At 39.2% G+C, this 17,990-nt stretch overlaps 1 protein-coding gene across 1 annotated transcript in view; it reads left to right on the top strand.

The window, feature by feature from the left end:
• The window catches only part of LOC133425110 (double-stranded RNA-specific editase 1-like), a 32,438-nt gene extending 30,217 nt beyond the window's left edge, over positions 1-2,221 (top strand). The window contains exons 10-11 of the mRNA XM_061715790.1: positions 1,869-1,893; positions 2,042-2,221. Of these exons, the coding sequence (XP_061571774.1) occupies positions 1,869-1,893; positions 2,042-2,221 (205 nt within the window). The remainder of the gene's footprint in view (positions 1-1,868; positions 1,894-2,041) is intronic.
• The last annotated feature ends 15,769 nt before the right edge of the window (positions 2,222-17,990 follow it).

Below are 17,990 nucleotides of genomic sequence, written 5' to 3'. Positions count from 1 at the left end.
ATAATTATCATTATTATTATTATTATTATTATTATTATTATTATTATTATCATCATCAATATTATTATTATTATCAATATTATCAATATTATTATTATTATCATTATTATTATTATTATTATTATTATTATTATTATTATCAATATTATTATTATTATTATCAATATTATTATTATGATCAATATTATTATTATTATTATTATTATCATTATTATTATTATTATCAATATTATTATTATTATCAATATTATCAATATTATTATTATTATCATTATTATTATTATTATTATCAATATTATCAATATTATTATTATCAATATTATTATTATTATTATTATTATCATTATTAATATTATTATCAATATTATTATTATTATTAATATTATCAATATTATTATTATCAATATTATTATTATTATGATCAATATTATTATTATCATTATTATTATTATCATTATCATTATCATTATTATTATTATTATTATTATTATTATTATTATTATTATTATTATTTATTTATTTGGTATGGACATCACAATTACATAGAACAAACCAATTGCACCGTTTGAGTGTTTTAGCATACATGCTAATTTGCAACACTGGAGGCTTTTAAAAAAGTACAGACAATAAAATATACAATAAAATTAGAGGATGACATAAGATATAAAGCAAAGATAACATAATTAAAGAGCAGAACCAGACCTGACCTGTTCATGTAGACTCACCAAAAGAGTCTTATACTTTGGGATACGACAATCACCATTGGTGGAGCCCGTGTGGTTACTCTCTACCTAATAACGACTTCAGAGAACAGGGGGAAACATGATTATGGAAACATTTAAAAACCAGTTTAAGACTACTAAAATTCACAAAGTTTTCAAAAGTGAAAAGGTTGTGTTTTCTTAAAATTTCACAGTGGTGCCATCTCATAGGTTTCTGATCCATAATTTTTATTGCCTGCTTGGATAATGATATTATAGGTTTTAGAGTTGTTGGAGAGGCAAATGACCATGATGTGATGCAATATGACAAATGTGAAAAGATCATTGCATGCATGTATAGTCGAGCAGTTTGACATGACAAATTCCTTTGAATATAACGAAATAAGGCCACGTTTACACGTAGCCGGGTATTTACAAAAACGGATATTTTCCCCTCTACGTTTTCAAAATCTCTTCGTTTACATGAACCCGCATGAAAACGCTGTTAACGTCATGCCAGCCAATCAGAATCCTGGAAAAAACATCAACAAATGACACGTGTAACTTCCAGTTGAGGCTGATTTATGGTTCCGCGTTACACCAACGCAGAGCCTACGGCGTAGGGTACGCGGCGACGCACACCGTACGGCGCGCATCGCCGCGTACCCTACGCCGTAGGCTCTGCGTCGATTTAACGCGGGACCATAATTCAGGCTTTACTTCCAAGACGGAACGAGAGTCTTTTATATAGAATATAAAACAGGTAAAATACAAGAAAATATTGACGGTGGCCAAACTAATTGTAAACACAGGTCGCACACATGACGCTGGTGAGTTTCTGGTGCATAATGTGACGTTCTGAAGCCTAAATCTCTGTTTTCCTCTGTTTTCCTCTGTTTTCCTCTGTTTTCCTCCGTTTTCCTCTGTTTTCCTCTGTTTAGATGCAAACGTGAAAACTGAGTTTTTGAAAATCTCCACTTTGGCCGGAGTTTTCAGAAATGATCGTTTTTGGGGGCTTTGAGCTGCGTTTTTCGTGTAAACGAACGGCCAAAACGCATGAAAACGCCTCCGTTTTTGCTACGTGGAAACGGGGCCTAAATTTAGATTTGGTTTGACCTTCTTGGAAATTTGCTTAACCTGACTGTCGGATTTTAAATTCTTGTCCAGAATAATGCCTAGGTACTTGACTTCGGTCACTACATCAATTTTTTCCTGGTCGATCCATACCTCAAATACGTCATTAGCAGCCCTATCACGTACAGAGAAACACATGGAGACAGTTTTCTTTACATTAAGAGTTAAATAAGACAGCTCAAGCCATTTATGCATTTATGTTGCAGCTCCCCCCCGCCCTGCGAGCCCCGGCACCACGGCTGCCCCCCACATACCGCCAAGCCAAGCAGGCGGCGCTGGACTACCAGGCCGCCAAGCAGACCCTGTACCGGGCCTTCCACCGGGCTGGGCTTGGGATCTGGAACCAGAAACCCGGGGACCAGGACCGGTTCACCGGGGAGTCCTGATCCAGCTGCCGGATCTACTTTCAGCGGAGGGATATGTCTCCTGACCAGAGACTAGAACCTAGAGACTAGATCAGGGGTGGCCAACCCACGGTTCGCGAGCCACACGCTCTTGTGACTTTATTTGATAGGTGAAGTGAAAGACAGACGCGTAGGAAGTGGAGGCAAAATATGCCACGACTGGAATCAAACCTGTGTCGTTGTTCAGGGGAAGGTTTACATAAGTTGCCTGCTCAACCCTTTGAACTATACGGGCACACGCTCGTGTTTGGAATGGTAATAACTTGGAGGGAAAAAGAATCCACTCTAAAATTGGCAGGGAAAAAATGCACGGCCAAACAAAAACACGGGACGTTTTTAACAGAGTGTGAGAGTTTAATATATATGATATAAATTAAATATTAATATTTAAGCAACACATCCCAACAGGCCGTGGTATACGCTCATTATATCACAGCTGAGCGGCGTCTCCAGCCCGACGCCAAGTGATGTATTTCTTTTATAAAACGGTTACCAATAATGTAAATATGAAAGAGGAATACACAATCTATTTAATGTGGTTTTTAATTAATCAGAAATACATATTATCCAGTAAAAATATCCCCACTGTGTAAAACAATAGTCCATCTGTCCTGATGTAGCTCCGCATGTCGGAGACAGGAACTCCTCCATCCATCCATCCATCGTTAGCTCCTCCCCGGAGATCAACATGACTCATTAATTGTTAACGAAAATGAAAAATAAACTAACACCATCTACTTTTTGCTACCTGCTGTAACCGTCAACAAATCTGTACCAGTTGGTTGTTGTCATGGAAACATTGTTGCTTCCCTGACATGGAATGATTTGCTGTGATGAGACTTTAGAATAGAAGCCGTGGTATAAGCTCATTATAGCACAGTTAACAACCAATCAGATCATTATACCACAGTTAACAACCAATCAGATCATTATACCACAGTTATCAACCAATCAGATTGCAGGATTCCACCTTTCCGTTTTCTAATGGCATTTTTATGTCTCAGAGAGAGCAGGGAGTGAAGGATCATGGGTAGTTGATGTGGCTCTTTGCAGTAACACAGGAACCAATCATGGCTCTTACTCTGACTGGTTGGACACCCCTGAGTCTAGAGACCAGAGACTAGACACTAGAGACTAGAGACTAGAAACCAGAGAACAGAGACCAGAGACTAGGAACCAGGACCAGAGACCGCAGGTCTGAAGGAGACCCCCGTCCCCGCCTCCCCTCCAGCTGCTGTTATGAATGTGTTTCACGTGTGAATGTGTTTGAATGTGTATGTGTTAGGTTCCTAAATCAACATACATAAATTAATAACTTAGGAAAGACACAGAGACTGTTAGAAATTATTTTTCAGGCCTTCTGCAGAATGGAAGCATAGTCGGAGCTTGCAGAGCAACATGGCCCTCTCGATGCTCTCGACAAATGCTTGCCGGCTCCTTCTTTGCAGGAGGTATTTATTTGAGAAACTGACAGGAAACATGACCATATTTGGTAAACAGACAGTCAGTGTATAGATAATGGACAATGAACAGATGGAGAACAGACATGGTATCAGATGATGGTTAAAAAGGTCACACCTATGACTTTTCAGTTAATAAGCAACTTATCTGTGGTGTGCAGAGCAACAGACATCCTTTTAAAAAACTCAAATGGTCAAGGGGGTTTTGTTGTCATCAGATGATGGTCAACTAACCCTTAGCTAACCTTTAAAATACAATGAGGCAGCTGTCAGTCGACCCCCCTGACAAACTCAGGAATTAGCCTGTGATCTGCATGTGATAGCATGTGGAAACAGTCAGTTCTCCAATGCTGACTTGATTCTGATGGTTTCATAATGACAACTTAATTCAAAAGAGTTGATTAACTTCACAGTATGAATGTTTGGTGGTCGGAGGGGCCGTTTGGCGCGATATGGCAGCCACACTTCCGTCAGTCTGCCCCAGGGCAGCTGTGGCTACAAATCGTAGCTACCACCACCAGTGAGAATGTGTATGAATGAATAATGATCTCTGTAAAGCGCTCTGGGTACCTTGAAGGGCGCTATATTAGTCATTATTATTATTATTATTATTATTATTTGTTAGGAATGTAAATAACAATAAAGGTGTTTCCAAACCTCACGAGTCCAGATTTATTCACAGAAACATGTCGGATGTTGGAAGATGTTTTACTGGTTTGTCAGATTTGATAAACTCCTGAACAGCTTGACGTCTGCAGAAAAAGGTTTTACAGGTTTGTATAAAAGTATAAAAGCAGCAAGACACAATTAAACAATAAATAACCAATAAAATGATAAGAAAAGAGGTCAAATAATAAAAAGTAAGGTCAGTAGAGTCCAGCAGGTCAGTATTTAATTAAACTAATGTTTTTATCCTGATTTAAAGGAGCTGGGAGCTTCCTAATCTACTTGCCAGCAATGTGAAGCCGGAAATGTTGAGTACCCCAAAGTTTTATGTTAGAAATGTACAGTATAGGTCCCCAGCATTTAGAAACTGCCGGATGCTAACTTGCATATGTTGGGGAATTAGCATAATTAGCAACAATTAGCATACTCACATATATGGACAATATTTCAGCAATTGCTTGGCCAATTTCGACAATATTGGAGTGGTTCTGGGGGTTATTGAGGATGCTGAATCCATTTCTGACATTTTCAGAATTCAAAATGGCCGTTTCAACCAGAAGTGGCCATATTTCAACTCCTGGTGGGCCGATTTTGATGAAGTTTCAGTCAGTTTAGAAGTTTTAGAAGATGCTGAATCGATTGGATTGGACAGATAACTTATGTATTTGAAATAATTGAAACAACTCGGTTATAAATTGTAGGATATTTATGAACACAATTATCCAAACAGTGCAGAACATGTACATTTTAATTCACATTACACTCTGAGGTGACTCACAATTGGGTATTGGAGGTAACAAAGGCAGGTACCATACCAAACTAGAATTAAAGCTGCAAGCAGCGATGAACGGGCCCTCACACCCTTGTGCACGCTCAGGCTGCAGTGGAAGCTTGTATGACTTGCATGTAGATTCTTCAGACCTGGGGCCTCCTTTAAAATGGAGTGTGTAGGAGTCATACTAAAAGTTCACGTACACCCAAAAGCCGAAAATGCCGGGCGCAAAAAAAAATCCGGATCAATAAAACCGCGTGCATGCACACTTACACGCAATGTTCCTTTATAAATCACAGTCCAGCTGGAAGGTTGCGCAGCTGAATCCGCCTCATATCCCGCCCTCTACACGCCCACTTTTTACCATAAATGCATATGGATGAGCCTACTGAGCATGCGCAGTGGCTTCCTGCAGCCTGTTTGGCGTCAGAATGAATGAGAGGGTAAAAACGAAATAAAAACGGTCCAAATCATCCCCCCTGTAAAACTGCCATCCCCCCTTTCCATCCCTTATGTCATTTCATCAATGAATGTGGTTTTACTGCTATTTCAACATTTAGAGTCATCACCAGAAAAATAACAGCAGAAAAATAAATTATTTGACAATTTTCACCTGTTTCAAGTAAATTTTGACTTGAAATAAGTAGAAAAATCTGCCAGTGGGACAAGATTTATCTTCTCATTACAAGCAGAAAAATCTTGTTCCACTGGCAGATTTTTCCACTTATTTCAAGTGAAAATCTACTTGAAACAGGTGAAAATTGTTGTTTTTTCCAGTGATGAGTCTTGTTTTAAGTGTAATGAGATTTTTTTTACTAAAATGAGACATTTTAACTAGAAATAAGACAAATATTCTTGTTAAGATTTTGAGTTTTTGCAGTGATCCATTTTACTTATCCTGTGAAGGACAGAGTCATATTGATAAGTTCAGAAAAGTGTTTTTTATTGTTGTGTTTTGATGTATTTGATGTAAGCCCAGTGGATATTTAAAGCTTACAGAAGGCTGCATTTAACTGCTGCTATGTCATTCCTGCAGTATTTCTGCAGGTGTTTTGGTTACTTGACACTTCTGGGGCCTGTACTACGAAGCGGGATTTGGGGTTAGCGAGGTAACTTCAGGTTTAACCCTGGGTTTTCAGGACTACGACGGTGGTTCACTTCTCACCGGGGTACATCGCCATGGTAACTTATGCTGAACAGCTAACCTGCTCCGGAGCAGGTTATGTTCGAGATACAGATCGCCGGGTGTAAAAGCACCGCCCACTGACCAATCAGCTCTCTTGGAAAATGGCATGCCCTTTCAAAGATAATCCAGTGGAGCTCTGTGCGCGGATCGTGAGAGGATCCGTCCGAAGAGAATGCGTATTCAGGGACCACCAAAACCCCTTTGCTTTCCCTGATGAGTACCTGTATGAACGATCCAAAAAAAAAGGAAAAAAAGAAAAAAGAGGTGGAGGAGAAAATAAAAAATCAATCAATCAATGAATAAATAAAACAAATCATCACCCAAAATCCGATGTACAGTCAATCCAAAACTAATACCAATTAAATAAATAAATCAAGAAGAAATCAAAAAGAAGATGCATTTGTAAGGGGATAGCAAAAAAGGGATTTTCAATTTCGTCCCTCGAACATTCTGAGAAGTCACTTTAAAATACTAAATACCCCCCTCCTGAAAAAATAAAAAATTAAATAAAATAAATAAAAAAAACCAATTCGTTGGTACAGCATCAGCACAAGTTATCGGTCAACAACAATAGTTATAGAACCAATATATACAGGACTGTCTCAGAAAATTAGAATATTGTGATTTTCTGTAATGCAAGTTACACACAAAAACAAAAAAATGTCATACATTCTGGATTCATTTCAAATCAACTGAAATATTGCAAGCCTTTTATTATTTTAATATTGCTGATCATGGTTTACAGTTTAAGATTAAGATTCCCAGAATATTCAAATATATATATTTATATCCCTATGAACTTACGCATTTATACAGTCAGCGATCTTTTGCCAGCTGTCTTTCCTGCATTTTGCAGCTGCAACTGTGTTGCTTTTTGCCTGTATTATATGCCTATACTCATCATATTTCCGTAAAATTATTGTTTGCTCTTCGCTACTGAAATAAGCGGCTCTGACAGCGGACTTCTCCATGCTTGCGATTGGTCATGCGCTGAAAACACTGCCCCTTTTATGTGCACGCGCTCATATCCAGATTGGAGAAACCTGGGTTGATATACCGAGTTGATAACCACCGTCGTGTGACCGCTTAGCGTGATTGCAATTGTCCGGGTTAGTGAATCTGGATAAGGAAAAGATATCCTGGGTATGTTGAACTTGCTTCGTAGTACAGGCCCCTGGTGATGACCATTGATTAGAATCAGGTGTGTTGATGCAAGATAACACCTAAACCATGCAGGACCCTTCTGATCCCTCTACCCCTCCTGCCCTCTCATCCTACCTGATCCCTCGAGGACCGGACTTGAAGAGCCCTGTGATAGACTATTTTGAAACCTCATATCAAAGTACTCTTCAGTAGCTCAACTGGATGAAAAGAGGCTTTCCACTGCAGAGCTTGTGTTCAAACCTTATCCCGGGACCACTTTTAAAGCGATTTCCTTCTACTGAGGACTAAAAACTCAGATGTAATGGAGGTGCATGGTCTAAAGAAGACTTAAGGTTCAATTCCTTCTAGAGTTCTTTATCCTGTTGTCTTTAAAAAGCACCAAACCTGTCAATTTTAAAGTTCAACATTCAAAATGAAAAGTTAAATGCGCTATGAGACATGATTGAAGAGCTTATTTGGTGGCGCATCATGGTAAAGAGCTGTACATTGTTAAAGAGACTGTGAGTTCGATTCCCGGCAGAGTTCTTCATCCAGTTGTCTTTAAGTAGATCAAAATCCACTTTTAGAGTTCAACGCTAAAAGTGAAAAGATAAATGCACTAAGAGAGATGTCTTCCCCCAAGGATACTGGTGGTGTCGAGGGTTTGCTCATGGCTTTAAGGTGCCAATGAAAAGGTGGTGCATGCTGGTTCAAACCCTCCTCAGTATCTGGAGGCATCAGACCTTATACCTGGACCACTTTTAAAATGATGTCCTTCTACTGACGATTGAAAACTGGCCAGGAAGCCTGGGAAAGAGGCAAGAATGTGGCGCCTCATGGTAAAGAGCTGTACATTGTTAAAGAGACTGAGAGTTCAATTCCCGCCAGAGGTCTTCGTCCCGTTGACTTTGAGTAGCACAAAATCCACTTTTAGAGTTCAACGGTAAAAATGAAAAGATAAATGCACTAAGAGAGATGTCTTACCCCCAAGGATACTGGTGGTGTGGAGGGTTTGCTCATGGCTTTAAGGCACCAATGAAAGGGTGGTGCATGCTGGTTCAAACCCTCCCCATCCTCAGTATCTGGAGGGGTAGAGGGATCAGGGAGGATGAGAGGTTAGGAGTGCTAGGGGGATGAGGTAGGATGAGAAGGTTAGGGGGGGTCAGGTAGCATGAGGAGGGGTCAGGTAGGATGAGGAGGGCTAGGGGGGTCAGGTAGGAGGAGAGGGCATGAGGGCTAGGGGCTATGAGGAGGGCTAGGGAGTAAGAGGACAGCTGAAGGGCCAGGGGTATGAGGTAGGAAGAGGAGGGCTTGGTGGTGTCAGGAAGGTTGAGAAGGGCTTGGGTGGTTAGGTAGGAGAAGGGCAAGGGGGGCCAGGAAGGATGAGGTGTAAGAGGGGGCATTAGGCAAGAAGGGAGGCAGGCTAGTTAGGAGTGCTCGGAGGATCAGGTAAGAGGGGTAGGACGGGGAGGGGTCAGGTAGGACGAGGAGGGCAGGAGGACTAGAGGAGAAAGACAAGGTGGATCAGGGTGCAAGAAGTGGGCTAGGGACATGAGGATAGACAGCTTGGGGGGGGTCAGGAAGGTTGAGGTAGGAAAGTAATTACCCTTTTCAAAGCTTTGATTTGTAAAAGGCCCTATCACCTGATAACCGCCTGCCTCCCTTCTTGCTCATGCCACATTTTACCCCTCATCCTAGCCGGACCCCCTCCTCGTCCTACCCGACCCCCCTAGCCCTCCTCCTCATCCTCATCCTCCTCCTCATCCTCATCCTCATCCTACCTGACCCCCCCTAGCCCTCCTCCGCATCCTACCTGACCCCCCCCTAGCCCTCCTTCTCATCCTACCTGACCCCCCCCTAGCCCTCCTTCTCATCCTACCTGACCCCCCCCTAGCCCTCATCCTCATCCTACCTGACCCCCCCCTAGCCCTCCTCCTCATCCTCATCCTACCTGACCCCCCCTAGCCCTCCTCCTCATCCGCATCCTACCTGACCCCGCCCTAGCCCTCCTCCTCATCCGCATCCTACCTGACCCCCCCCTAGCCCTCCTCCTCATCCTACCTGACCCCCCTAGCCCTCCTCCTCTTCCTACCTGACCCCCCTAGCCCTCCTCCTCATCCTACCTGACCCCCCTAGCCCTCCTCCTACCTGGCCCCCCTAGCCCTCCTCATCCTACCTCATCCCCTAGCACTCCTAACCTCTCATCCTCCCTGATCCCTCTACCCCTTCAGATACTGAGGATGGGGAGGGTTTGAACCAGCATGCACCACCCTTTCATTGGCGCCTTATAGCCATGAGCAAACCCTCCACACCACCAGTATCCTTGGGGGAAGATATCTCTCATAGTGCATTTATCTTTTCATTTTGAGTGTTGAACTCTAAAAGTGGATTTGTGTTACTTAAAGTCAACGGGCTGAAGACCTCTGGCGGGAATTGAACTCTCAGTCTCTTTAACAATGTGCATCTCTTTACCATGAGGCGCCACATTCTTGCCTCTTTCCCAGGCTTCCTGGCCAGTTTTCAATCGTCAGTAGAAGGACGTCATTTTAAAAGTGGTCCAGGTATAAGGTCTGATGCCTCCAGATACTGAGGAGGGTTTGAACCAGCATGCACCACCTTTTCATTGGCACCTTAAAGCCATGAGCAAACCCTCCACACCACCAGTATCCTTGGGGGAAGACATCTCTCTTAGTGCATTTAACTTTTCATTTTGAGTGTTTTTAGCTCTAAAACTGGATTTTGTGCTACTTAAAGTCAACGGGTTGAAGACCTCTGCCGGGAATTGAACTCTCAGTCTCTTTAACAATGTACAGCTCTTTACCATGAGGCGCCACATTATTGCCTCTTTCCCAGGCTTTCTGGACAGTTTTCAATCGTCAGTAGAAGGACGTCATTTTTCAAAGAGGTCCAGGTATAAGGTCTGATGCCTCTACCTCTCCAGATAGTGCAGGTTTGAACCAGCATGCACCACCCTTTCATTGGCACCTTAAAGCCACGAGCAAACCCTCCACACCACCAGTATCCTTGGGGGAAGACATCTCTCTTAGTGCTTTTATCTTTTCATTTTGAGTGTTGAACTCTAAAAGTGGATTTCGTTCTACTTAAAGACAACTGGATGAAGAACTCTGGCGGGAATTGAACTCACAGTCTCTTTAACAACGTGCGGCACTCTTCCATGGTGCACAACATACTTGCCTCCTTTGCAGGCTTCCTGGCCAGTTTTCAGTCCTCAGTTGAAGGACATCATTTAAAAAGTTGTCAAATTATAAGGTCTGACGCCTCCAGATACTGAGGAGGGTTTGAACCAGCATGCACCACCCTTTCATTGGCGCCTTATAGCCCTGAGCAAACACTCCACACCACCAGTATCCTTGGGGGGAAGACATCTCTCTTAGTGCATTTAACTTTTCATTTTGAGTGTTTTAGCTCTAAAAGTGGATTTGTGCTACTTAAAGTCAACGGGCTGAAGACCTCTGCCGGGAATTGAACTCACAGTCTCTTTAACAATGTACAGCTCTTTACCATGAGGCGCCACATTCTTGCCTCTTTCCCAGGCTTCCTGGCCAGTTTTCAATCGTCAGTAGAAGGATGTCATTTGTTCAATCACTTATCAAAGCAAAATAAAATTCGACTTGGACTATCTGAAATAGACGACATATTTATAACTTCAGACACAATTAAAGGAAAGATCAGTGAGTTTTATAATATTTTATCACAAGTAGGTTTGTCATCTTTCCAAACTTTAGTGAAGATATGGGAGAAGGAGTTGGGGATGGTCGTTGAAGAAAATACTTGGTTAAATATATGTGAAAATATACATTTTCCTTTTACTAGTAATAAAATTAAAGAGGCTAATTTTAAATTTATTCACAAACTGTATTTTACTCCAATTAAAATGCACAAAATTTCAAAGGATATCTCTTCAAAATGTCCAAGATGTAAAATAATCGATGGAACATTTGTGCATATGTTTTGGGAATGCGATCTTTTAATACGTTTCTGGAAATCAATTCATTCCTTCACACAATCAGTATTAGAAATTAATTTTGAGTTAAGCTCCAATTGGTATTTATTAAATGATACACTGGATCTCCAGTTAGACCGGAAAAAAAGCAGGATATTAATTATGATCACATACTTTGGAAAGATGATTCCCCTCCAACTTTCAAGTTTTTTTTGGATCAAATTTCAGTTTTTTTACCATTGGAAAAATTTACTTTAGAAAAATACAACCGTGGTCATATCTTTCAAGAATTTTGGTATGTATGCATGTATGGATATATATATAGTTTGATATCGCTGTTGCTGCCATTATATATTTTTTTAATTTATTTTTTTTATTTAATTTTGTTCTCCCTTAATGTATGTTTTTTTTTCCCTAGGGTAATTATGGGGAGGGTAGAAATGTGGGTATAATAGAAATCATCCATGTGAAAATGTGAATTGTGAAAATTATTGTGAAATAAAAAAAAAAAAAAAAAAAAAAAAAAAGAAGGACGTCATTTTAAAAGTGGGTCAGGTATAAGGTTTGAAAAAAAAACTGACTAGTTCTCACATTTAATATTTGACAGAGCATTCCTTGGCATAATTTTCTGATAGTTTTGCATAGAATTGAACTCAGTCCTGCGACATCTCAAACACATTCTCTACCTCCTGAGCTTTACAGCAACCCATCAAACCAACTATGTGCCACAAGATTAACATGTCCAGACTGAGAAAAGTAATGCCTGTAGTGGCAGGATGGAGACGCACATTTTGATGTATAACACACCTGGGTGCACGTTACGGTTCGGGCCGTATGAACTGCCAAAGGAATGGCATAAATTGTGCCAAAATGACACGATTAATTAAAAATGGCCGACTTCCTGTTGGGTTTGGGCCATGGCTCCAAGAGACTTTTCTTTAAGTTGTGACATGATACAGGTGTGCACCGATTTTCGTGCATGTACGTCAAACCGTATTGTGGGGCTTGAGGCACAAAGTTTTCTAGGGGGCGCTGTTGAGCCATTAGGCCACGCCCATTAATGCAAACCATTAACATTTTTCGCCAGGCCTGGCTTGGGTGCAAAATTTGGTGACTTTTGGGGCACGTTTAGGTGGAAAAAAAGAACCTCATTTTGTCTGAAAAAAAAAATGAGCAAAAAAATTCCTACAGATTCAATAGCGCCTTTGCTCCGATTCTGGTCCAAGACCATTCAGGTCTTTGTACCAGCAGGAAGATTTTAAACTCTGGAAGCCAATGATTTCATGACAGGTGGAATGTGGTCCAGTTTCCTGGTGTTTGTAATTCTCTACCATTATATCGGTGACTTGTCTCCTCATGAATTTAAAAAGGCTCTGAAATCACTAAATACTTTCCATAGTCTGCTAAATTAACCTGGCTCTATTCATCTTTAATTTCTTTCTTTTCTTGCTCATACAAACCCTTTATTTTTAAAATCGAGTATTTTAAAATTCTGGGACTAAATTGTTAGCAAGCAACATCTAAATAATGTCGTGGTTAGAGAGGGAACACACAATTTAAGAGGGAATGGTAATTTTAAACAGCTTACAAATCCATTCAACTCTGAAAAGTCTGTGCTGGAACAAACTAGAGGACATGAAAATGTGCATTAACTCAAAACTATTTAAAAATAAGTACAAACAAACACTCTTGGCCAGCTACAAAGGACTGGACAGCTAATTTTATAAAACATTTTTAGACTGGATTTCATTTAGTTAGCATGTTTTTAATGTGGGTTTTATTTATATTCATTCATATTAAAGTTAAATGTTCTGAATTTTATAGATTGCATGGATTATGGATTATGAATATTCTTCATTTGTATGAATGTTTGTGTATCTGTGTGTGTAAATGTATGTGTATATGTATGTGTATGTGTATATGTTATATATATATATATATATATATATATATATATATATATATTTTCCAGCTTAATCTAATATTTCATCATCATCATTGTGATGGTACATCAACTTCCAACAGGTTTAATGAACCTCTGTCATGGTCTGAGGGGTCTGTATCTCCTTCACTGGCACTATGTAACTTTGAGGAGCATGGTAGGAACCCTGCCACACTAAAAAACTACACATCTTTACGGCTTTGACTGCTTTACGCCATACGTCACTTCCCCCTCCTTCCCCATTCGTAGTGGAGACCAAAGCTGGGCGGGGCGTGGAGCGCAGAGCTCAGCAGAAGCTGGTGTCATGGCCCAAGCAGCGGAAAAACCCAAGAAAATAAAAGTATTAATGGAGAAGGCAAAAAAAGAAAGCGGGAGAGTAAGAAGCTAAATGTCCGGACAAGAATAAACATTGTCCCGGCGTTCACTCGCTGGCGTGAGCTGAAAGACGAGGAGGGATGTCCGACAAGAGAGACAGAACTGTTATGATACAAATGTAAATGTAGAGTTCTATGTTCAATAAGAATCTAAATTAGAAAGTTTTCACATACAGGGGATTCGTCTTGGGTTCTAGTATTTTTCCTGAGAACTGTAAAATTGTGCAGGGCTGATCTGCAAAATATAAGGAATGGGCATTCAGTTATTCACAGGTTATAAGGTATTTTTTTATTTTGTCAGTAAGTATGTTGGACTACTAATTTATGACGAAGTCCCTCTAAAAAACATGACAGGAAAAAGATGCAGTAGAACAAAACCAGAGCGTTTGTAGTTTGGGCAGCATTATCTGGCTGAAACAGGACAGCTGCTAATAAAACCAAGATGAACTTAGTGATTTTCAACATCGTCATATTATATTGTTTAGCCAAAAATAGATGCATTACCTCTTCGTTATCCATCCTGCAAACGACAGCTGAAAACAGAAAAGTGGTTTTGAAAGTCCGTCCCGTCTTCTCTCATCAAAACAAATGCAGCGACGGGGACAGGAGTTTTCCGGCAGTACGTGCTGGTGCTCATGGGAAATGTAGTTCTTTCTGGTAAAGCACTACCGCTTTTGTCCAAAAGGAGCCGCCAAACTCAACAAAAGCTGAAAGTTACATTGTGCTGCTTTAAATATGTTACGTAGCTGAATATTTTTCTTTCTTCACCATCTTCTTCATGAGAAAGGACCAGCTGACGAGCTGTGGCAACTTCATTTCTGAGTAGAGGTGTACTGGCCATCGGGCATGTGGTCAAAAACCCGTTTTTACCGGCCCTCTCTCTCTGTGTGCCGGCCAATCACAAACCTACCGGGTCTTTACACTCCTGTTTCTAGCTAGAGCAGACCCGGCGGGAGAAAGAACTTTGTAAACATAAGACAAATCATAATTCAGTAAAAAGCCATTAGTTTTTACTTTTTTGTTGGTGAAATTTCCTTATTTTACTAAGGATTTTTTTTTTTATAATAAAGCTTTATGCCCATTATTATTATTTCATTCCTTGTCAGTTCAGAAAATTGTTTTGCAAATATCTCGTTTAAATAGATTCATTTATTTACAAAGCAAATGTCTTAATGTTACTGAGGGTTTTGGTAACTAGTTACTCTGAATGTTGTACTTTATTGTAAAGTGTTACCAGGGTTTCTCTGCAACAAGGTTTCCTTTCAGCACCGCGGACAGCGCCGTTGCAGCACGGAGCTGTCCGTGGTGCTGAACTGGACCACATTTCTGTCTCTCTAAGATCTGTTCTAGATCTGTTATACTTCTGTTATACATCTGTTATAGATCTGTTATAGATCTGTTATAGGTCTGTTATAGATCTGTTATAGGTCTGTTATAGATCTGTTATAGGTCTGTTATCGATCTGTTATAGATCTGTTATAGATCTGTTATAGATCTGTTATCGGTCTGTTATAGATCTGTTATAGATCTGTTACAGATCTGTTATAGATCTGTTACAGATCTGTTATAGATCTGTTATAGATCTGTTATAGATCTGTTACAGATCTGTTATAGATCTGTTATAGATCTGTTATAGATCTGTTATAGATCTGTTATAGATCTGTTATAGATCTGTTACAGATCTGTTATAGATCTGTTATAGATCTGTTATAGGTCTGTTATAGATCTGTTACAGATCTGTTATAGATCTGTTATAGATCTGTTATAGATCTGTTATAGATCTGTTATAGATCTGTTACAGATCTGTTATAGATCTGTTACAGATCTGTTATAGATCTATTATAGATCTGTTACAGATCTGTTATAGATCTGTTACAGATCTGTTATAGATCTATTATAGATCTGTTACAGATCTATTATAGATCTGTTACAGATCTGTTATAGATCTGTTACAGATCTGTTATAGATCTATTATAGATCTATTATAGATCTGTTACAGATCTGTTACAGATCTATTATAGGTCTGTTACAGATCTGTTATAGATCAGTTATAGATCTGTTATAGATCTGTTATAGATCTGTTGTTATAGATCTGTAATAGATCTATTATAGATCTGTTGTTATAGATCTGTAATAGATCTATAATAGATTTATAACAGATCTGTTATAGATCAGTTATAGATCTGTTATAGATCTGTTATAGATCTGTTACAGATCTATTATAGATCTGTTACAGATCTGTTATAGATCTATCTGTTATAGATCAGTTATAGATCTATTATAGATCTATTATAGATCTGTTACAGGTCTGTTATAGATCTGTTATAGATCTGTTATAGATCTATCTGTTATAGATCAGTTATAGATCTATTATAGATCTATTATAGATCTGTTACAGGTCTGTTATAGATCTGTTACAGGTCTGTTATAGATCTGTTACAGGTCTGTTATAGATCTGTTATAGATCTGTTATAGATCTGTTACAGATCTATTATAGATCTGTTACAGATCTGTTATAGATCTGTTATAGATCTGTTATAGATCTATCTGTTATAGATCAGTTATAGATCTATTATAGATCTATTATAGATCTGTTACAGGTCTGTTATAGATCTGTTACAGGTCTGTTATAGATCTGTTACAGGTCTGTTATAGATCTGTTACAGGTCTATTATAGGTCTGTTACAGGTCTATTATAGATCTGTTACAGGTCTGTTACAGGTCTATTATAGATCTGTTCTTCTTAGCCCTAAAGTGTCTGTTGGAGTTGGGGAACTGGGTCACACTCAGAGTTTTCTGTCCACTTGGTTTTAAAGTGAAACTGCAGTAACTGAACTGTCAAAAACAGGAATTATTCAGAGTTCACTTTTAATATTTCAATATTTCTACAGTAAAATTGTTTGAAATGAAGCATGCTTGCAGTGATTGTAGTCCTGAAGAGAGAGGTATATGAGATATTAGCTGAAATTATGGGAGAATTCATTTTTACAGTCTCTGCAACAAAGGCGACTGACGTTTGTAGGAAAGTAGTATTTGAAGTTTACGCCTTAATATTTCTACAGTAAAATTGTTTGAAATTAAGCATGTTTGTAGTGATTGTAGTTGTGCAGAGGGGTATCTTTTCTTTGTTTTTCGTGTTCTGCCAGTCCTAAAATTTAGAGTACCCCTTATACAACATTTCCTGTAAGTGAGATGGTAAAGTTGTTCCTAGCTTTATACATGAATTGTGCAGTTTGGAATTCTACTATGTCAAAACATTTGATTATTTTATAATTGAAGAATAATGAATTGGTGTGTTCATGAAAACCAGCCTTATGAATTATCCTTATGGTTCTTTTCTGCAGAATGAATAGTGGTTGCAGTGAACTTTTATACGTATTTCCCCAAACCTCTAAACAGTAGCTTAGATAAGGCAAAACCAGGGAACAGAACAGAATAATGAGTGATTTATTATCCAGGAATTGCTTTGCTCTGGCCTGAATTGAGATGCCTCTAGATATTTTGTTGTGGATGTTTAATATGAGATTTCCAGCAAATCTTGTCATCTATAATTACCCCAAGAAATCTAGTTTCATGTATTCTTTCAATGTTTACACCCTCAATCTGTACCTGTGCTTGATTGTTTTTATTTGTGTTATTTTTGCTTGAACAGTGTAGTTGGTGTTGTAGTTTTCCTTTCCTCAGTAGTTTCCACATTCTCTACTTGTTCTATTTTGTCCGCTCGTGTTAAACAGAGTTTTTTTTTATTTTATTTAACCTTTATTTATCCAGGAATAATCCCATTGAGATTGAAATCTCTTTTGCAAGGGGGTCCTGGCCAAGAAGGCAGCACAACAGATCCACATCAGTTACACATTGAACAACATTGAACAACATCAACAAAACAGACATAAAAACAGCTAAAACAGTTTGGCAATCACATCACTACAGTATAATCACTCAATGTTCGATAGAAGAACATGTGCATTCAGTAGTCAGATAGACCTTGATCCTAGCTTTAAAATTGGGCAAACTTGGGAGATGATCCAATTTAAGATGACTCTGTAATTTATACCAGGACGAGGGTGCAAATCCTTGTAAGGCCCTTTCCCCAAAAACAGTCCGTGTACGAGGAATAGTGTACATTATCAATCTATCGTGCCTGAGACTACAGCTTAGTGTTGACTTTAGGAACCAAGAGAGAACACAAATAAGGGGGCAAGTCACACAAGATGGCTTTATAAAGAAAATAATAACAACCTAAA

Source organism: Cololabis saira, chromosome 24 (assembly GCF_033807715.1).
Source record: "Cololabis saira isolate AMF1-May2022 chromosome 24, fColSai1.1, whole genome shotgun sequence".
Taxonomy (NCBI): domain Eukaryota; kingdom Metazoa; phylum Chordata; class Actinopteri; order Beloniformes; family Belonidae; genus Cololabis; species Cololabis saira.
This window is presented reverse-complemented; position numbering and strand designations above follow the sequence as displayed.